Below are 22,102 nucleotides of genomic sequence, written 5' to 3' on the forward strand. Positions count from 1 at the left end.
ACGCGGCAGCCAATTTGCACACAGAAAGGTCCCATAAACAGCAATGAAATAAATGGCTAGATCATCTGTTTCAGTGATGTTGGTTGAGGGATAAATGTTGGCCAGGACACTGGGAGAACTCCCCTGCTCTTCTTCGAATAGTACCGTGGGATCTTTTACGTCCACCTGGGAGGGCAGACAGGGGCTCGGTTTAACGTCTCATCCAAAAGAGGGCGCCGCAGTGTAGCACTCCCTCAGTACTGCACTGAAGTGTCAACCTAGATGAGCGGTTGGTGGCAAATGCAGTTCAACACAGAAAAATGGGGAAAAGTACATTTTAGGAAAAGTAACTATGAAAGGAAGTATGTACTAAATGCTAAGATTCTGAGCAGAATAGAAGAGCAAAAAGATATGGGGTGCAGATATATAGATCTTTAAATGTGGGATTGCAAGTAGAAAAGGCCACATAAAAAGCAAATGGGATTTTTTGGAATTTATATATGGGTCATTTAATACCAAAGGAAAGAAATAATGTTGAATTTGGAGAAGACAGGATTTGGCCACATTTGGAAAATCTGGTCGAGTTCTGGGCACTCCATTATTGAAAGGATATTAGAGATATGGAAAGGGTACAGAATTTTTTTTTCCATTGGAACATTGGAGCCTATAAGCTACTCCCACAAGTGACTTCTTACCTTTACTATTTCTTATCTCTACCCAAACTGATTCTACATCTTGGTCTTTAGAACTAAGGTCCTTTCTCTCTATTATGGCATTCCACATAAATGAAAAAAAAGTGCCAATTTTCCTGAGTATAGCATCCCATGAGTGCTTGAATGAGAGGCGCAGCCAACTGGAAATACTGACGGAGACCTGAAATGTCAGGTCTCTGTTCCCAGCGGACTAACCACGAACTTTCTGCACTCATCTGAGAAGGCTGCTGCAGCGCTGCACCTGAAAGTGACGTTTATGACATCAGAATGAGCTGCAACCCAATTTCCTGTCCCAGTGTCGATTGCAGGTGATGTGCTAGCTGCCCACATAAAAAGGTGTTAGCAAAAAACAGAAGAGCTTTTTTTGTGTACGATGAAGTCGGAGCCAGCAAGCATTCTGAGGCACAGGAACTTTAGTTACTAATAAAACTTCTTTGTTGCTGTTATAGAACCTTAAAAAGGTGGCATATCCCAAAAGTTTTGGATGCAATGAGGGCAACTGTCAAAGCTGCATGATGGGAGTCCCCTTTGGAATCTTCCTGTACTCATGCTATCTGGAGGAGGAAGTGGATGAGCAAGAAGCTCTTTTTGACGCAAAAGCAGTAAGGCACATTTATGTAATTTACGCAGGCACAATGGGCTGAATGGCCTCCTTCTGTGCCGTAAATTTTCTATGATTCTGTGATTCTAAGGCAGCACCAGAGGAGGAGAGCACCAACTCAGAGATACCCGCTGAATGGGTTCATAAACTCTGATCCCCATTCCCAGACCATAGTAAGGATCAATGCCTCCGGAGGTTCTGGTTCAGTAGGGAGATCATCCAAGAGTTCTGTCACCTGCTGGGAGAGCAGTTGGACCTTCAACTACCTATCTGATAGAATGTGAGGCCTTGGGAAGCTCGCTGGTGATGGGAGCACTCAGGAGAGCGGAGACAGAGGAAGTGTACACTCAAGGAGAAAGTCTGGAGACCCAAAGGATTCAGGAGGTTTTGGGCGGTCAGGAATGGAGGTTGGGCACTGGATGCTGTGTTGTGGAATCAGTAAGGTTGGCTTTGGCATGGGAAGAATGGGGAGGATTGGGACATAGAAGTAGTAGGGAGAGATGTATTGGAGGGTGGACTGGATTGTGGGAGCACTAAGCGGGTGAGATGGTTTCTGAAAGCACTGAGGAAGTTGAAAGAGTGTTGGGAGGTACTGGGATGTGAGACTGGAAACAATACAGGATATAGACATGGAGCCTTGATAACTCAGGTCCTGATCTGAGCTGAGGTCCAGGAGTGGCCAAACCCAAAAATGGAGCACAGATGCAGCCCAGATTGTGGCAGTTGTAAGTGAATGAGAAACAGAAGTGTCAGGCAGCAGACAACAGGCACCGCAGAAAAGTCACATATGAAGAGGCTATCCAGCTTTCTTTGGATGGGGAGCAGGCCAGTGTTCTGGTGAGGTGGGACTTCTACCCACAGTTATAGCCAAGCCATTTCCCCAACCCAAGTATGCAGGGCGGGCTACCAGCAGGATCGTCACCACCAAGAGGGAGCCCCTCGCCCACTCCAAAAGAGGGACATTCTGTCACTGCAGTGTCAGAAGCAGTATTAAAGGGGCAGAAGCACCCCAAAGATTAGAATAAATATCCCACTGAAAGCCTTGGATGAGACATGGACATTCAGCAGGTGCTGCAGGTGAAATGGAGGGAGAGAAGGATGCTACAAGGCCCTCTCCCTCCATTGGGTCATGTCAGGGCTGTTGCCACTGCTTCCCGGAGCCTACCACGACCTTCCACATGATGGCCCCAGGAAGCAGTGGTAACTGATGTGAAGGAAATCTACTGGAGATCCAGGCTCTGCTTCCATGCCACCATTTGCAATGTGATGGGTGTTGAAGAAGTGCCCAGCAGCAGGGGTGGGAAAGAGGAATGCAGGTTGGACGGTGAGACACCACCCAAATTTTCCATCATTGTCCACTGTGATCCCACCCGATTTAGGGTGCTATCATGAAGGAGAATCTGGCCCATTATGTCATGTCAGGGAGTGCATATCCTACCCTCATTGCGAAGCGTATTAGTGAGTTAAAAGGCATCTGTCTGAAGTCAAACTCAATTGCAATTGAAACAAAAATGTTACAATTTTTATTATTGCGTTGGATGCTTTCATTCTTACCATTGTTGTATGAGGTACATTATTGTATATCCTTCCCAGTGATAGTGCATTGTTTTTGCACTAATTGAGGGGGGGGGGGAAATTGGTGTTCAGCGATAGCACAAAGTGGGTAATAGTGAATCAGCAGCCCGTTTTAAACCTTGCCCGATTTTCTTTTCCATCAACTTCACCAATTTAACCCGCTAAATGTTTAACAGCATCAACCATTTGTAACATTTTGAAACCAAATCATTACCTATTTGTTTATATGTAGATTCACTCTAATGTAACATATTAAATGGTCATATTAAATAGTCTCAGATTAGTTGAATGAAAGCTGCAAACACATTGTAGTAATAGCACACTTAGCCCAAGTCTCAATAGTACTGCACTGTCAAATGTTAATGCATTGGCATCTTATGACCAGAACAGAGTTTAGCGCACACCTTTCCATTACAAAGCAAAATTAGGCTATGAATTGACTGTACTAATACATGAGCTTTGACCTTTCAATATATTCTCCCAACCTCTGTCTGAACCTAGTCTATGAATTACAGTGATTCTATGTTTCCAGATATGACTAATTTGAACATAATTTTTATAATTTTATTGTTCATTATTGTACTAAAACTTATTTTTTATTATTGCATTTCTTCTGTTGAAATCCATTTTGTGGTGAAAGCTTCCTTACTATCCTAACTAGTAGGAAAGAGGGCAATACCCTAATGCTATGTCAATAAATCGCTTATGTTATTGGTAAATTTCTGTAACAATTGGTTCAGTGTTTCATTTCTGCTTTTAGATTCAAAACAAGTAAGGCAAGTAACATTGGACAGCTAAAGTTATGTACAGTAGATTTTTTAAATCATTGGACAGAGACAAATGATGCATGAGCTACTAAATTTAGCTGGCACTAATCCTGGTAAATAATATCAGTTTCATTGCTCTATTAAAGACAGCGGTGCTAGGAAGATACTGGATACTTAGTAACTGATAGATCATTTAGGGCTGGAGTATTTTCATGTCATGTATTCTGCATTCTTTAACATTTTACTCAGTTTCACTCTAAAGCATCTTTAGCTATTATAAATAGTTTAAGACAGATCATATAAATTTTTGGTTTCTTCTCAATAAAAGCAAGTCAGTACATTTTTCTTGCAAATTCTGCATTTCAACTCGCTTTTCGTGATATCGATGCACATGCCATGTGGTTTTTAAAAACTGCGAAGTGTCATTACAATAGTTCAGATTATTAGAGGGACACAGAGTAGCTCTTTAGATGAATCAGAAATCATCTACAACAAATGAAAAACGTTATATTTTTCATGTATTGTGTTAGAAGTTACAATAATGCAAAAATACTCTCACAACAATCTTACAGGTTAAGGATCTACTGAGATTTTTTTCTTTTATACACTATTCTTCAGATAAAAATTCAAGAAATTTGCATTTTAGACTATGAATTTGTTGACTATATAAGTACAGGAGTTTACAACGAAGGCTGTGGTATATGATATAGAAGCGTGCAACATTCTTTGTATGAGAGCTGGCGGTTAAAATTGGCTAGGTATCCGCACTACAGTTCCCAGACGGGATGGACGCTTGCTAGTCCGCATTCCAGCCCGAGACTGAACATTGACTCCCCTGTATTGAAACACCAACATTTTGTGCCACAGATTGGTAGGATGTGAATTTGTGCCAGTGGTTTCTCACTCAGTAAGATCCCAATCTCACAGATGGGATATATGCACCTGTTGCAGCTAATTCCATTTTCATCTACTTGTGTATGATCACATCGCTTCCTCCAGTTATAATTGTTACTTGCTTGCCCTGAAATAAGATGGAGATACGTATTAATATCATACACAGTGTTAATCAGGAAATCACAAGGCAATATTTATCCATTTTCCACTTCCTGGGTCAAACAATCTTTCCCAGCCAACAGAATGAGATGTTAACTTCAACCTGCTCTCAACCAGCCATTAGCAGAGCACCCCGAGATGACTGATTTGTTTTCCCTTGCTTTAGGGACGTGCTTGGTTTTGAGCCAGCTCCCCACCCCCCATGTGAGATTGGGATCTAACAGAGTGAGAAACCACGGGCACAAATTCACATCCTACCAAAATGTTGGTGCTTCAACACAGGGGAGTCAATGTTCAGTCTCGGGCAGGAATGCGGACTAGCAAGCGTTCATCCCGTCTGGGAACTGTAGTGCGGATACCAGCCAATTTTAACAGCCAGCTCTCGTTAGCATGTCGCTGGCAGACTTCCCAACCCAAACGGCTGGTCTCCAACACTACGGTAAGTCTTCAAGTGGGAGGGTCCGACAGGGATCATGGGAGGGGGAGGGAAGCCGAGGGCAGAGAAGGCCCAAGGTTTCCTTGTGAGGCTTCGGGGAGCACTCCTGTTCCTCCTGGCCTATAAGGAAACTTAAACATATCTTGGCCAGGACAGGGAGAGCTCCTCTGCTCTTGTTCAAAAGTGCCATGGGATCTTTTGTGTCCACCTGAGAGGGCAGACTGGGCCTCCGTTTAACGTCTCACCTGAAGGATGGTATCTCTGACATTGCAGCACTCCCTCAGTATTGCACCGAAGTGTTAGCTTAGATTATGTGCTCAAGTCTCTGAAATGGGGCTTGAGCCCACAACCTTCTATCTAGGAGGCAACAGTGCTATCACTGAGCCAAGGCAGACACCTTAAGCTTGGTTCCACTCTTACCTATCCAATCGTAGTTAGAGCATAACCAGCAATGGCTTCTCTTCCTGCCCCCATTACATCTGGAGTCCCCCAAGGATCTTTCCTTGGTTCCCTCCTCTCACCCATCTTCATGCTACCCCTTGGTAACATCATCTATAGTCATGGGGTCAGTTTCCACATGGACACTGATGAACTCTATATCCTTGTTATTGCTTTCATCGCCCTCCCCAGCCTTAGCCTCATGCTCAGACTGTTCACAACCTCAGTGTCCTATTTGAACCTAAGCTGTGCTGCTGACTCCATTTTCTCTTCATCACAAATGCCGCCTATTTCCAACTCCATAACATTGCCCATCTCTGCTCCTACTTCAGCCCATCTGCTGCTGAAATCCTCATCCATGCATTTGTCACCTCCAGACTTTATTCCATTGCATGTCCTGGCCGGCCTCTCATCTCCCATGCTCTGTGAACCTCAGCTCATCCAAAACTCTGCTGTCCATATTCAACCCACAACAAATGCCACTCACCAATCACTGACCTATACTAGCTTCTGGTTCCCCAATGCCATCAATTTAACATTCTCATTCTTGTGTTTAAATCCCTTAATGGCCTTGATCCTCCCCATCTCCGTAACCTCCTCCAGCCCTACAACCATCCCCCAACCCGAACTCTCCATTATTCCTCTGTCTGTGGCCTCAACTGCATACACTCTCCATTCACCCCACCATTACCGACCATTTTGAAGAGGTGACTAAAGTAGTGGACAGGGGAATGTCAATGGATGTTATTTATATGGACTTCTAGAAGGCATTTGATAAAGTCCCACATAAGAGACTGTTAGCTAAGATAGAAGCCAATGCAATCAGGGGCAAAGTACAGACTTGGTTAGGAAGTTGGCTGAGCGAAAGGCGACAGAGAGTAGGGATAATGGGTAAGTACTCACATTGGCAGGATGTGATTAGTGGAGTCCTGCAGGGATCTGTCTTGGGGCCTCAATTATTCACAATATTTATTAACGACTTAGATGAAGGCATAGAAAGTCTCATATCTAAATTTGCCGATGACACAAAGATTGGTGGCATTGTAAGCAGTGTAGATGAAAACATAAAGTTACAAAGGGGTATTAATAGATTAGTGAATGGGCAAAACTGTGGCAAATGGAATTCAATGTAGGCAAAAGTGAGGTCATCCACTTTGGACCAAAAAAGGATAGAACAGGGTACTTTCTAAATGGTAAAAAGTTAAAAACAGTGGATGACCAAAGGGACTTAGGGGTTCAGGTACATCGATCATTGAAGTGTCATGAACAGGTGCAGAAAATAATTAACAAGGCTAATGGAATGTTGGCCTTTATATCTAAAGGACTGGAGTACAAGGGGGCAGAAGTTATGCTGCAGCTATACAAAACCCTGGTTAGACCGAACCTGGAGTACTGTGAGCAGTTCTGGGCACTGCACCTTTGGAAGGACATATTGGCCTTGGTGGGAGTGCAGCCACTTGGTTTACTAGAATGATACCCGGACTTCAAGGGTTATGAAGAGAGATTGCACAAATTGGGGTTGTATTCTCTGGAGTTTAGAAGGTTAAGGGGTGATCTGATCGAAGTTTATAAGATATTAAGGGGAACAGATAGGATGGATAGAGAGAAACTATTTCCGCTGGTTGGGGATTCTAGGAGTAGGGGGCACAGTCTAAAAATTAGAGCCAGACCTTTCAGGAGTGAGATTAGAAAACATTTCTACACACAAAGGGTGGTAGAAGTTTGGAACTCTCTTCCGCAAACGACAATTGATGCTAGCTCAATTGCTAATTTTGAATCTGAGATAGCTTTTTGCCAACCAAAGGTATTAAGGGATATGGGCCAAAGGCAGGTATATGGAGTTAGATCACAGATCAGCCATGATCTTATCAAATGGCGGAGTGGGCTCGAGGGGCTGAATGGCCTACTCCTGTTCCTATGTTCCTATGCCTTCAACAATTAGGCCCCATGCACTAGAAATGTTTCCCTTAAACCCTCTGTCACATCATCTCCCGCTCTTCCATTAAGACCCTCTTTAAAATCCACCTTTTTGACCAAGCATTTAGCCACCCCTCCTAATATATCCTTCTTTGACTCAGTTTCTATTTTTGTGTCTGTGAAGCAGCTTGGGACATTTTTCTATGTTAAGGGTGCTATACAAATGGAAATTGTTGTTGATGTTGCTGAAGTTCCAGTCACAAGACAGCAATCAAAGAGATGACCATGGCCGAACCAGTCCACCTTTTAGTTTGAAGGAGGATAGCATAGAAGGCTATGGAAGGTTAAAAACTGTTTATTTATGTAAACTGCTTTGAAATTTAAATTCATTTTTTGAAACACAGGACTCAGTCAGGAAGTGTTTGATAAGTAACAATAGATATTAAAATAAAATACAACTTTTTATACCTTATCTCCTGGTTTTGGGTCAATTGCATGCTGTACAACATTAGACAAGACAGAAGTTTCAAACTGTTCAGTGGGGGTTGCTGGAGATTGTTGGATGATGGTTGCAGTTGGATAACCACTGGTTATATAATTTCCTGTTGCAGCCCTGCCAGACTGCATCAGAACCATCTGCGTTGCAGGATACTGTTTGTTGACAACATATGTTGAGGTAGGACGCTGCTGGTTGATAACATATGTTGAAGTAGGACGCTGCTGGTTGACAACATATGTTGAAGGAGCATACTGCTGGTTGACAATATATGTTGAAGTAGGATGCTGCTGGTTGATAACATATGTTGAAGTAGGACGCTGCTGGTTGACAATATATGTTGAAGTAGGATGCTGCTGGTTGACAACATATGTTGAAGTAGGACGCTGCTGGTTGATAACATATGTTGAAGTAGGACGCTGCTGGTTGACAACATATGTTGAAGGAGCATACTGCTGGTTGACAACATATGTTGAAGTAGGATGCTGCTGGTTGCCAAAGTAAGGTAAATTTGGAGGAAGAGCGGCAGCAACGGTATTTTGGGGGGTAAAAACCATTGATGAAGCAGCAGGTGCCTTCTGGTAGCCAGCATACTGTGGAGGAAGATCTGGTAGTTGTGGTTTTGTTGGGTGTGTTCGATATTGTGGACCTGGTGGATGTGGCATATATGGTGGTCCTGATGGGCATGATGGGTAGGTGGATTGATATCCAGTAGGAGCATATGTTCCATCTCTCTGGAGTACAGAGGGGTAAGGGGGAGAAGCCTACAAAATTAAATCACAGAGAAAGATTGATAATTTTCTGTCATTGGAAACAATGTGCTGTATCATATTAAATTAATTTGGTGGTGGCCATGCATGGAAAAATGAATATTATTAACTTCAGTAACAAGACAAGGTGAATGATACAGCAAGCTTAACTAATATTGAACAGAGTTAAGGTTTAAGAATCAACTGCTGAAGCAGAGCCAAAGCAAACTCATAAAAATCACCAAGATAAGGCTCCAGGATGACCTGGTGTTGCAAAAGATTAATGCATTGCACCTGGAACTCCTGGCTTTAAATCTTCAGCTTTGGCTGATATTCATAACAAGGCTACCTGAGATCACAAGATGAATACCGATGAAGCATCATCAGCCTGCACCTAATGCGGGCGTGGGCCCAGCTCTGTCCCTCGGGGAAGCCCAAAATTCTGGGGCAATGTAAAGGGGTGCCATTCGATGCATCTAGATCATGCATTCATATAAACTGACTGCCCTTCCATCACAGTATCTAACTGCTCCCTGATTGATCAGAGTTTTTGCTTCCACAATCCCACTGAATGAGCTTGAGGGGACTGGGCTGTAGGAAGGTGGAGTTGTAGCTCTTGCTACCATGGGGAAGTGAAGGGGAAAATAGGTATTTAAGAAGGTTCCATGGAGATAAAGCAATGGAAGGTAAAGCTCCGTTGCAGTTGCTGACTTAGATCATCATTGGTTATTATTAGAAACACTCTGGGGCCTAACTTCCTTAATGTCCCAAACTGGGTGCGATTCCGGTGGCACGCCGGAACTTAGAGGACCAAGGATCAAAGTAAATTCGTCCTCGAGTCTCATCAGAATAAATCAGGTAAGCTGCACGTCGGGGATTTACTAATTTTGTACCGCGCCAAGGCCCAGAGATAAATCCGGGGGTGGGGGGGGGGGTGGAGGAGAGGGGTTGGGGGGAGGAGATTGTGAGGGGGTCAAGGGCGGGCTGGCAGTGGCCTGCAGTTGTTTTGTGGAGCCAGGAGGAGCATTGCTGTTTCTTCCAACTCCACAAAATAAAAAAAATGTTCAAAGTTTTTGAGCCTTTTTGAATGGCCTCCAGTGGCCCTTTAAGGATGACTAGTTAGGCTGTTAAAGTCCCAGAAATGTCTATCGGAGCTTCTGCATCGCAAAGTCAATTTACCAAACATGGTCTGAAATGTTGAAATGAGGCTTGCGCTCATTTCAGGCGGACACCAGGGCTGCTTAAAAAAAGGCCCAGACAAATTTAGCAGTGGCCCAATTGTCCATGCGGATCAGGCATGGGCTTCTTGCTTGCTAAATTGGTTACTGTTACACCTAAAACAGACACAGCTATGTTAAATTTAGACCCATCATTGCTCTACATACATATGTTTAGAAGAATGTCTGGGGGACATTGGAGATCACTTTCTACTGTCCTTTTATGTCTTTACCTCACCTAAAAAGCAATTCTAGATAGGGATCATTCTTTGCATGATCTATACCTCCTTGTTCTTCTTTCTTAAAATAATTTTCATACATAAACTTCAAAGAATTCACTGCACAATTATGCATTTTAAACAATAGGTGAAGTTGAGTGGTGAAACCCTGAGATAATTGCTCCCTGAGTTAAATAATGGGAATGTATATCTTTGTTTTTATGAAATCAAACTTTCAATATATTTTTAGATGCTGCCTGGCATTGTCTATTTTGCAAGAACCCATAAATTAGTTTTCCTTTCCTTATGCTTTATTTAATATATTATAATAAAACTGAAACAGTAGAAATAGATTTTTGATGCAGTACCTCAGAGTAAAGTGGTGGGTTCAAACAATATGAGGGTGGTTGAGGAGAGTTTTCATAAAGTCCAGCACCTGCCGCAGTGTAACCATCTAAACAGTAGATCCAAAACATTAAAATAAATGTAAATACATAACAAAATTCCATTTAAAAAATGCATAAATTATTGCTCCTAATAATACATTATTATTTTATACGAGTGCATTCATTGTGTAGGAAGTGTTCCACAAGGAGCAAAAGGGGAGAGAGGAGGGGGGTAATGCAACAAACTTTATACCATGGAGTGACAGCTTTAGGATTTACCTCACAATTCCATTAAAGGGTATTCCCAATCTCATTGACAGTATCTGAAGGAAGTGGCAATTAGAGGCAAATCACTCCGATACATGGAGGAAAGGCTAATGTGAAAATAAGCAGAGCTCAAGTTTACCAGAGAAATTTTTGTGTACTTTAAGTTGATAGTTACAGAGCAGAATTGGTGGAGTCTCAGGAGCGGGCTGCAATCCTGCCTTGTTAGGGATTAACTAGTTGACCTCCTGTGGCATCGCACACAGGGAGTCAAGATCAAGTGCAGTATTCAAGTCAAGTAAAGGTAGAAGGTGGGGAATAATTGGACCTATGCAAGGGAGAGAGGAAAGGGACAGGAGGTGGTGTGGGAAGGGGAATGGGGAAGTTGGGCAGGAGGACAAGGAACAGGGAGAAGCATGGGTAGGAGGAGAAAAGGCATTCGATAAGGTGCCACATGGGTTATATATTAGCATGGATGGAGGATTGGTTAACGGACAGAAAACAGAGAGCAGGGATAAACGGGTCATTTTCAGGTTGGCAGGCTGTAACTAGTGGGGTGCCGCAAGGATTGGTGCTTGGGCCTCAGCTATTTACAATCTATACTAATGACTTAGATGAAGGGACAGAGTGTAATGGATCCAAGTTTGCTGATGATACAAAGCTAGGTGGGAAAATAAGCTGTGAGGAGGACACAAAAAGTATGCAAAGAGATATAGACAGGTTAAGTGAGTGGGCAAGAAGGTGGCAGGTGAAGTATAATGTAGGGATAGCTGAAGTTATTCACTTTGGTAGGAAGAATAGAAAAACAGAATATTTTTTAAATGGAGAGCAGCTATTAAAAGTTGGTGTTCAGAGAGATTTGGGTGTCCTCGTACAAGAAACACAGAAAGATAGCATGCAGTTACAGCAAGCAATTAGGAAGGCAAATGGCATGGTGGCCTTTATTGCAAGGGGATTGGAGTACAAGAGTAAGGAAGTCTTACTACAATTGTACAATTGGCTTTGATGAGACCACACCTGGCGTACTGCGCACAGTTTTGGTCTCCTTATCTTGTCTTGGAAGCGGTGCAACAAAGGTTCCTGGGATGAGAGGGTTGTCCTATGAGGAGAGATTGAGTAGAATGGGCCCATACTCTCTGGAATTAAGAAGAATGAAAGGTGATCTCATTGAAACATACAAGATTCTGAGGGGGCTTGATAGGGTAGCAGCTGAGAGATTGTTTCCCCTGGCTGGAGAGTCTAGAACTAGGGGACATGGTCACAGGATAAGGGGTCGGCCATTTAGGACTGAGACGAGGAGGAATTTCTTCACTCAGAGGGTTGTGAATCTTTGGGATTCTCTACTCCAGAGGGCTGTGAATGCTGAGTCTATTCAAGGCTGAGATAGATAGATCTTTGGACTCTAGGGGAATCAAGGGATATGGGGATCGGGCAGGAAAGTGGAGTTGAGGTCGAAGATCAGCCATGATATGATTGACTGGCACAGCAGTCTCAAGGGGCCGTATGGCCTACTTCTGCTCCTATTTCTTATGTTCTTAAAATGCAATGGGGGATGGGGGAACAACGAAAGCAAAGGCATAGAAACTACATCAACAGTAGGGACAGGCTGGATTTTCAGCTCAGCAGGTGGGGTTGGGTGGTTGTGATGAACTAAACATGCCTGCCCCCCAGAGCGAGCTCAATGACCTACCTTAGTAGAGGGAGAGTGGAAAATAATTTAGTTGGCCCAAGGCCCACTTTCCATCTCAGTGTGTGGGGTGACGGAGGGCATAAGCCATCTTGTAGACACAATCAGACTGAAAACTCAGCAGCCAAGGTTCATTCCTATTATGTAGGATTTCTGGCATGCAAATTTAGAATGGAAACTGCCTATGTAAACTTGTCACACTGTAATTACACCTTAGCCCAGTAGAGGTGCTGCAATTCCACCACTGACAGGAGGGTCGAATTTACATAGGCAGTTACCATTATAAATGTAGACGTAGGAATTTATTATGGAAATTTAAAAATAAAGGCAGAACATATTGCTTTAAAATGGGGACTGAATTATGTTTGCATACCTGGTCTAATTATTACCCGTCACCTAACCCTGCTTCAGCTGAAGATTACAATTGGTCTTGATTACCTGTGTGAAATGCCATGGGGATCAAATGGTATTAAAATAATAATACTTGCATTTATATGCATGAGCTCAATCATATCGAAACATTTCAAACTGCTTCACACAAGGAACTAGTTTTGAAGTGCAGTGGCTGTAAGCAAATGGCAGTGGATATGACATCATTAGTTTTGCATGAAGGATCTTTTTAAATGGATTATTTTGTGTTTGCATCTCTATGCTCAGAGGGAGACTTTTGGTGCTTTATCATTAATATATATTTTTCTTTCTTTGATAGCTGTGTGGTTGCTATTGTGTGGTAGTATAATGCATTGTTGTATATGAGCTATTCCTTTCAAATAGTTGTTTGAATTTGAATGTTGCCTCATAATGGGGAATGAAGAATGGCAAGTGGTGTGTGTTTCAGTGGGAGAACATCTGGGTAATAGTGATCACAATATAATTAAGTTTAAAGTAGTTATGGAAACGGACAAAGAAAAATCAATGCTGAAAATACCCAACTGGAAGAGAGCCAATTTTAGTGATTTCAGAAGGGATCTAGCACAAGTGGACTGGAAACAAAGATTGGCCAGAAAAACAGTAAATGCAGGCCTTCAAGGCAGTGATAGTTTGGGTACAAACCAAACATATTCCCATAATGAGGAAAGATGGGGCATCCAAAGCTAGAGCTCTCTGGATAACAAAGGAAATAGAGGTTAAAATAAAACAGAAAAAGGAGGTTTATGACAAATGTCAGGTACAGAATAGTCAAAAACAGGCAAAATACAGAGAGTGCAGGGGGGAATTGAAAAAAGATACACGAAGGGCAAAGAGCGACTATGAGAAAAGATTAGCGGTTAACATAAAAGGAAACCCAAAAATCTTTTATTAACTATTTTACTTTTTATCTGTTTAAGGAGTGGTGGGGCTGATTAGGGACAAAAACAGAAATCTTGCGGAGGCAAAAGGCATGATTGAGGTACTGAACGAGTACTTTGCATCTGTCTTCACAAAAGAGGATGACGTTAATGTCGCAGTAGAGGAGGGGGAGTAGAGATATTGGATAGGATAAAAATAGATAGAAAGGAGGTGCTAAATAAGTTGGCATCACTCAAAGTTAACAAGTCACCAGGTCCAGATGGGATACATCCTAGGTTACTGAGGGAAGTAAGGGTAGAAATTGCAGAGGCTCTAGCCACAATCTTCTGATAATATGGGAGTGTTGCCAGAGGACTGGAGGATTGCAAATGTTACACCTCTGTTCAAAAATGGGGCGAGTGATAAACCTGGTAACTACAGGCCAATCAGTCCAACGTCAGTGGTGGGAAAACTACTAGAGACCATTGTCACGGACAAAATTAATTCTCACTTGGAGAAGCATGGGTTAATAAGGGACAGCCAGCACGGATTTGTCAAAGGCAAATCGTCTCTGACTCACTTGATTGAGTTCTTTGATGAAGTAACAGAGGTAGTGCGGTAGACCTTATATATGTGGACTTTCAAAAAAGTACCACATAATAGACTTATTTGGAAAACAGAAGCACGTGGTATTAAAGGGATGGTGGTAACTTGGGTATGTAATTGGCTAAGGGATAGGAGGCAGAGAGTAGTGGTGAACGTATGTTTTTCTGACTGGAGAGAAGTACACAGTGGGGTCCCCCAGGAGTCGGTGTTAGGACCATTGCTTTTCTTGTTATATATAAAAATGACTTGGACTTGGGTATAGGGGGTACAATTTCGAACTTTGCGGATATAAATCTTGGCAAGGTAGTAAATAGTGAGCAGATAGTAGCAGACTTTAGGAGGACATTGACAGACTGGTGAAAGGGGCAGACACATGGCAGATGCAGTTTAGTGTGAAGTGATGCACTTTGGGAGGAACAACATGGAGAGGCAGTATAATCTAAATGGTACTATTTTGAGGGGGGTTCAAGAACAGAGGGACCTGGGGGTACATATTCACAAATCTTTGAAGGTGATAGGGCAAGTTGATAAGGCAATTAAGAAAGCCTATGGAATACTTGGCTTTGTAAATAGGGTAACTGAATACAAAAACAAGGAAGTCATGTTAAACCTTTACAAATCACTGATTAGATCTCAGTTGGAGTATTGTGTACAATTTTGGGCACCACACTTTAGTAAAGATGTCAAAGCCTTGGAGAGGGTACAGAGGAGGTTTACCAGGATGATACCAGGAACGAGGGACTTCAGTTATGTGGAGAGATTGGAGAAGCTGGGATTGTTCTCCTTAGAGGAGCCCTTTTTAAAAGGGGCAGTCCTCCAATGCTGCTCCTGCATCAACCGACCAAAAGTGCAGCATGGAGCAGATCGGGAGCAGACCCTACTGGATGGGGTGAGGAGGAGGAGGGAGATTTTCTAAAGGGCAGACAGGAGGAAGTGGCCTGCCTCTGCCACCAAGAAGGCCTGGCTCGAGGTGGCAGAAGAGGTCACCAGCAGAAGCAATGTCTCCTGCACCTGGATCCAGTGCAGGAAGCGCTTCAATCACCTAATTAGGTCAGCCAAAGTGAGTACACTTACTCATTCTCCTACACTCCGTCTTCCACATCACCGCCCCCATCCCATAACTCATTCTGCACTGCCAACACTACTCTATCACATCACTCCTCACACCCACTCAAACCTCAACCTCAACTTACCTGCACTTACTCACCTCCCCAGTACTCATCCCACCACTACCACTCAACCCAATCCTCATACAATGTCATGGCTCTGTCTCATATTCACCCTCTGATGCATCTCTTTCACGGTCAGCCTCACCCAAACCAATGCATTCAGTGGTTGGTCACCTCACCATCCCTCACTCATGCCTCTCTACTTTCTCCCCTTATAGAAGAGAGCCCAGAATGCACGGGAGAGGGTGAAGACCGGAGGGGGGCCGCAACATCAGGGCAATCCCTCAGAGGACCTGCTGGCCTCTGAGAGTGCACCGTCATATCTGAGCGAGCCATCCACCAGCACAGATACACACACCTCGGTGGGTCCCTGTCCTCAGTTAGTTGGGGTCACACATGGTGAGTCACCACACACGTGAGCACGAGCAGACACTGATGGCAGGGGCAGCTGTGGAGAGTCCGCGTCGGTGGGAGCACTCCTCTCCAGGCTCTGCTCAGCTGGACACAGATGCTGAACCCTGGGGGCCATACCTTAAAAGGAGAACGATCGAGCGGCAGCAACACATTTGCGAGGTGCTGGAACAGGTGCCATGCGTACTCTCCACAATCGCGCAGAGGATGGAGGAGTCCAACTCCTGCACGAGTGGAATGGTGGCACAGGTACAGGAGGGCATCTCTGAGATAGTGTCACGGGTAAGTGAGGGAATGTTTGCGATGCAGGGAAGGCTAGCCTCCATCGAGCTCACCAATGACCCCATTGAGGCCCTGATAAAGGCCCGTCGGACTCCGGGTGAGCAACTTTCTGCTGTTTTAAACAGGCAGGCAGATACACTAGCACTGGCCTTACAAGGATTCACACATGTCCTCCAAACTATCGTCCAGCAGGATGATAGGAGTGATGTGGGCCTGGCCCAGGAGAGGGATCATGGCGAAAGGGGACATGGAAGTGGGGACGGCACTCAAAGCGCTCCCACATTTCACCCATTGCCCCCCCTCTCAACCAGTACCCACAATGCTGCCTCCTCTCCAGGTGGTCGAGTCTGCCACTGCACAGGTGCGGGTGGAGCAGTCTTTGGCAGTCTTTGGAGGGGCCCTCATGGGCATCGAAACCCAGAGGGCGTAGGCGCAAAGCATCTAATGGTTAGGGCATGAACAAGAGCAACCTGCCACTACCTCTGCTGCAGCCACAAGGGAAGCACCACATAGGAGTAGTCGGAAGCGTAAGGCAAAGGTTTTGAGAGCACAAAGGGGATGCACAAGGGTGTTTGATGGATGGTCATGTTTTTTATTTATATTTGATTTTTGTTAATGGCACATTAAATATTATTATTGTCACCACTACTGCCAAGTTTTGGCCATTCTTGACTGGCTTGTGCAATAAGTCCCTTTCATAAGGTTCACCATGAACATCCACACTTGATGCCACCCATTGGGTTACTCTACAGTGGGTGTATGTGTAGTTGCATGACTATTTTGTGCAGGGGGCGGGGGAGGGGGCTGGTGTGGCCACTCCTCTGTCCAGGTGGTGAGGACTGGACTCTTCACACTGTCTGATGTTAGGAGAACCGTTCACATATCAGTGACTCCCTGGCCTCACGAACAGCCAGGTGAGCCACTGTCCTGCCCATGGGTTGCGCCGCCTTCTCCTCAATATGGGTGGCAGATGTGGATGGGGCCTCCTCCAGCGGCACCCATCTCTGTTGTGCCACGTGTGCAGGGCACAACAGACACCTATAATGCATCCCACTTTATCTGGTGCGTATTGAAGTGCTCCCCCAGAACGATCAAGGCACCTGAAGCACATCTTGAGCAGCCCTATAGCATGCTCAATTGTAGACCTAGTAGCGATGTGGTTTTCGTTATATTGACGCTGTTGCTCGGTGATGGGGTTCCTCAGAGGTTTCATGAGCCACGTGTGCAGGGGGTATCATTTGTCCCCGAGGAGCTAGTCCTTGCGGGTTACCGGTGCGTGGAAGAGGGACGGGATGTTGGATTCCCGGAGGATGAAGGAATCGTGGCGGCTGCCAGGGTATCTGGCGCACACGTGAAGGAATCTCTTGCGGTGGCCACAGATGAGCTGAGTGTTGATGGAGTGATAGCCCTTCCTGTTGATGAACAGTCCTGGCTCGTGTGGAGGTGCTCGTATTGCTATATGGGTGCAATCGATTACACCCTGCACCCATAGGAAGCCAGCCACAGCGTAGAATCCCACTGCCCTCTCCGTCTGGCTGAGGTCATCCATGGGGAAGTTGATGTAGTGTAAGGCCCTGCGAAACAAACCGTCGGTGACCTGCCTTCTGCACTTGTGTGCAGATGACTGAGAGACCCCAGTGATGTCCCCGGTGGCACCCTGGAACGATCAGGAGGCGAAGAAGCTGAGAGTAGTGGTGGCTTTGACAGCGACAGGTAAGAAGATACTGCTCGGGCCAGCCGGGAGCAGCTCAGCATGAAGGAGGCTGCAGATGTCCGCGACTACCTGGTGACTGACTCTGAGCCTCCGTATGCACTGCTCCTCAGAGAGGTCCAGGAAGCGGAGCCTCGGTCTGTAGACCCTATGGCGAGGGTAGTGCCTCCTGCGACACCGCTCTCTCTGTTGTTGCCCTCCCTGTTGTTGTGCAGGTGCCTGTGGTGCAGCGCTGTGTTGTGGAGCTCCACGTGGTGGAGGTGGACAGCGTGCCTGGTGAGGCTGGTGATCTTGCTTGTCCTCAGATGAAGTGATGAATGCAGCTCCGGCGCCCCCCATCCTGATGGTGTGAGTTTGAGTGGGTGCGCAAATTAGGTAAATGTGTTTGCACAGCAGGGTTTAGGGTATAAATTAATAATTTTGAGTGCAAAGACAAAGGTGTTGCAGCCAAAACTTTGTCTGAAGTGACAGAGTGCCCTGCTGCAATAAATGAGGTTTTCCCCCCAACTATCAAATAATCCTTTGCATCTCCCACTGGCTGCTGGCTGAAACACGTCTGCTCCAACAGGGAGTTTTTCCCACAGCACGGGAAACACACCGAGGATCCTTTAAAATTGCACCCCTGCCAAAATCTCCAGTCAATCCGCTCTGGGATTCCGCCATTTTTGGAGCCCCCCCCCCCCACCGCGCACAACACACCCGCTTGGCCATCGAAAAATTGGCCCCAAAGTCACAGCAGAGTCGGTGTGATGGGAAGATTCCCAGAGTCAGAGGGGACCCGCTAATGAGCATTTACAACCGATAGGGGGATGAAAGATGCCTATTTACTCAGCAGAGATCCGAGCAACGCTGCAAGGCAAACCGCTCAATAAGGTAAACTGGACGCCTCTCTGCAGACAGTAACCAGCCCTTTCATTGATACAGTGGGTGGCTCTGAAGTGAGAATTTGGTTATTGGATTAATTCTTGACCGCTTTAATTGCTCTCGGTCCACTGAGCGCTGGTTTTCTTCGGCAGCAGCACGGCCTGGATGGTGGGCAGGTCCCCGCCCTGAGCTATAGTGATCCCTACCAATAACTTATTCAGCTCCTCGTCGTTGATTACTGAAATAGCCTACCACGTTATACCATCCATCGCGTATAGTGGGCAAATCACGATTGCACGAACGCGCCCGCTATAAACAGTGGGGACTGCACTCCAACGCCCAATTCCCCAGTATTATTTTTCATGAGGTGTTGAGTTAGCTGACCTCAGTTGGGGCAACAATACAGTTGGTCTCAGTGTTCCCAAGCTAGGGAGGAGAAAAATATCACAGCCATTTTACTACAAATTCTGGGTATCTCCCTCCCTGCCAATCAATCCGCTCTCACACTTGCCACAAGGTGGTGTGAGTGTGGCATGGCTCGACATGTTGTCCAATTTTCATACCCTACATATCTGGATTCATCTCTATTCTGCTGTTGTTCTGTTGGCCAAATTGAAATCAAGAACCAACCAGTTACTACCATACTATTGTTACTGGACCACTTTGTTTTTTTAGATATTTTGGGGATGGAAATCCCAGGGCAGTGCAACTCTGAAGTGTCTAAATGCATCCGCCCCAATTTCTGCTGTTGACTACACCAAAGTTGGCAGGGTCAGGGGATGTCACCGCTCCCCCCACAACCACTGAAGCAGCTGGAAAGACCAGTAGAAGACTCACAGCGCGCCCCCCCCCCCACCCCGGATGAATTAGAATTAGAAATTGAAAAAAAAATTCCACCCAAGCCTTCAGAGGTCCAGACCAGTGTTCCGGCTTGGATCCCCCAATTGGTCCTTATGTGGGTTTCAGAACATTCTGCATAGTACAGTAACTGTTTATTCAGAAGGTTTTACGTACAAGGACACAATTCTCAGAGTTCATTGTTTATAAAGAAATTAAGCCCCCGACAATTTGCAGATGGAATGTGGCAGAGCAGCCTCTGCTCCTGACCTTACTACAGTATCCAGAGTCAGGGGAGGTCACTTCATTTGAATATGTGGCAGGTACCTGTGCCAATAGGGGCACACCTTGGGCACCAACCAGCCGAAAGGGTGAGTAAAGCAGTGCTAGCAAGCCTTTCACTGTTGTGCTGGCTCCCACCGGGGATGAAAGTTTTTTTGTTGTGGTGCTGATAAGGAGGTAAATTTTAAAAACGGAACCATTTTTATGGAGGGCGGGGGCTGGAGGTGCCCAGGCCAGGTCTAGGGCCTGGATCCTCAGGTGGGCTCCATATCCGTTGCTGAGCAGACCTGTTGCTCGGTGTTAGAGAGGCCGGGGCCAAGGAGATGAAGGTGCTGCCCCAAATAGATGGGCATATCGGAGTCTCGTCCGATTTACCGCCCCTCCTCTGCACTTCTGGTCAACTTACTTACCCATGGAAATTCAGGACCTAATTATTTCATTCACTATTATTGATCCATTATGGATTCATTTATATTAAAGAAATACTCAGAAACAGCTGCTGTGGAAAATTTTATTTTAAAAAGGCAGAAAGGGAGGAATCTGAGAACTGTGCTAACAATTATCCCAGGGACTCTTAATGGAGTTTTGAAACTGCTTTAACCTGGAACAGAACAGGGCCTCAGGCCTGCCCCACTCAGGATTCTTCAACAGCCTCTGTGGCCGCCAATGACAGGCAAGTTTAAAAATTATTTTTTTTAAAAACCAGAAGGAGCAGAAGTGCTTCTCTGACTCCATTGGAGTCACAATCACTCCCCCCGCCACAGCCTAAACCTATTCCCCCTCCTGGGACTTGCCCGCAGTCCACTTCCGGCGAGGCAGGTAGCCTGAAATTGATGTCTTCACTCGGATGAGCTGCCTGTGGAGACGCAACCAGTACCAGCTGCTCATACCGAAGGCGTTGATGAGACTTGAGGACCAATTTCCATCGAGCCTCAGGCCTCTTGGTTCGGGCGCGTGCTTGTCGTACCAAAAGCACAGAAGATCAATGGAAATGCCGAAAAGGGGCCCAGACCAAAACCTACCCCAATAACTTTGATTTTGAAGCTGTCTTTTGCCACTTCAGATTTTTTTCAAATCACATTTCTCAACCGAGCATCACAGTCTCTAAAAATTGTTATCACGGATTCTGCAACAAGAATTTCTGATTCCATGATTAGCAAAGCCTCAAAATCCATATCAGGATAACTTGGACATAGTAGGCAAATTGAATCCTTGACTCTCCTCCTTCCCCCTTATGAATTTGGGGGAATGAATTACTTAACAAATGTGACCTTTATCATTCTAAACATTAAAACCATAACAAGGAATGTAGTACTGCAACTTCAAAGTTTCCCAAGCCAGAATTTTCAGAAATTCAGTTCTGATTATTTATGCAATACTGATCCAATTCAATATCTTATCTTTCTTTTTTGGATGGTGATCGATTTGCTGTGCATCTCTAGCACTTTCCATTTGCAATTCAGATTTCCACAATTTATGGTTTTCTTTGTACCTTATCCAATATTTTTTTCACAGTCAAAGAATCTCCTTCATTCCAGATTAGAATTTACATATTTCTACATCATGTTTATTGGTAGATAGTGCCATGTGCTAGAACTGCTTCTGCAGTTTATGCTTATGGATCTATGATCACAATCTCATCTTAATACATGTGTCACTGCACCCCGTTATGTTTTACTGCTGATCTTTTAAGGAGCAAGTTCCTTTGTGTGTTAGAGCTAACATGCATTATTGTGTTTGTTACTGTATACTAGTTTAGAACATTAGCATTAATGGAGCATTTGTGCATATTCGCAAAAGCTCCAAAAAATTCTTCTCAGGACTGAACCGGTTTAACACGTCAACCTATAGACATGACATTAACAGCACCAATTAAACATTAATGTGCAAAATTACTCATGCTTGCCTTTCAGACCACAGTGTGTTAATAATGTTCAGTATAAACATGGTGTTACAGCAGCAGAGAGAGACAGTGGAGTACAGTCTCACGGCAGTGGAAAAAACATTGTAAAAAGCAACTTAATTGTTTGATTTCACATAGCAGCACAGTTACATCAGTAAGTCTCATTTTTCTGGATATGCTAAGAGGAGGACGACTAGTCATAGAAACAGTTTCACCAAGAAAACTACAGATGCATTTTAACAGCACCTGGAATCAGATCTGCAACCAAGGAA

At 44.8% G+C, this 22,102-nt stretch overlaps 1 protein-coding gene across 1 annotated transcript in view; it reads right to left on the reverse strand.

Annotated features, from left to right (window-relative positions):
- Nucleotides 1-2,793: 2,793 nt before the first annotated feature.
- LOC137334162 (uncharacterized) overlaps nt 2,794-22,102 on the reverse strand; it is a 35,396-nt gene continuing 16,087 nt past the window's right edge. The window contains exons 2-4 of the mRNA XM_067998721.1: nt 10,528-10,613; nt 7,948-8,739; nt 2,794-4,656 (exon numbers count right to left, since the gene is read on the reverse strand). Coding sequence (XP_067854822.1) covers nt 4,603-4,656; nt 7,948-8,739; nt 10,528-10,613 — 932 coding nt within the window. The 3' untranslated portion in view covers nt 2,794-4,602. The remainder of the gene's footprint in view (nt 4,657-7,947; nt 8,740-10,527; nt 10,614-22,102) is intronic.

The sequence above is a fragment of the Heptranchias perlo genome, chromosome 2 (assembly GCF_035084215.1).
Source record: "Heptranchias perlo isolate sHepPer1 chromosome 2, sHepPer1.hap1, whole genome shotgun sequence".
Taxonomy (NCBI): Eukaryota; Metazoa; Chordata; class Chondrichthyes; order Hexanchiformes; family Hexanchidae; genus Heptranchias; species Heptranchias perlo.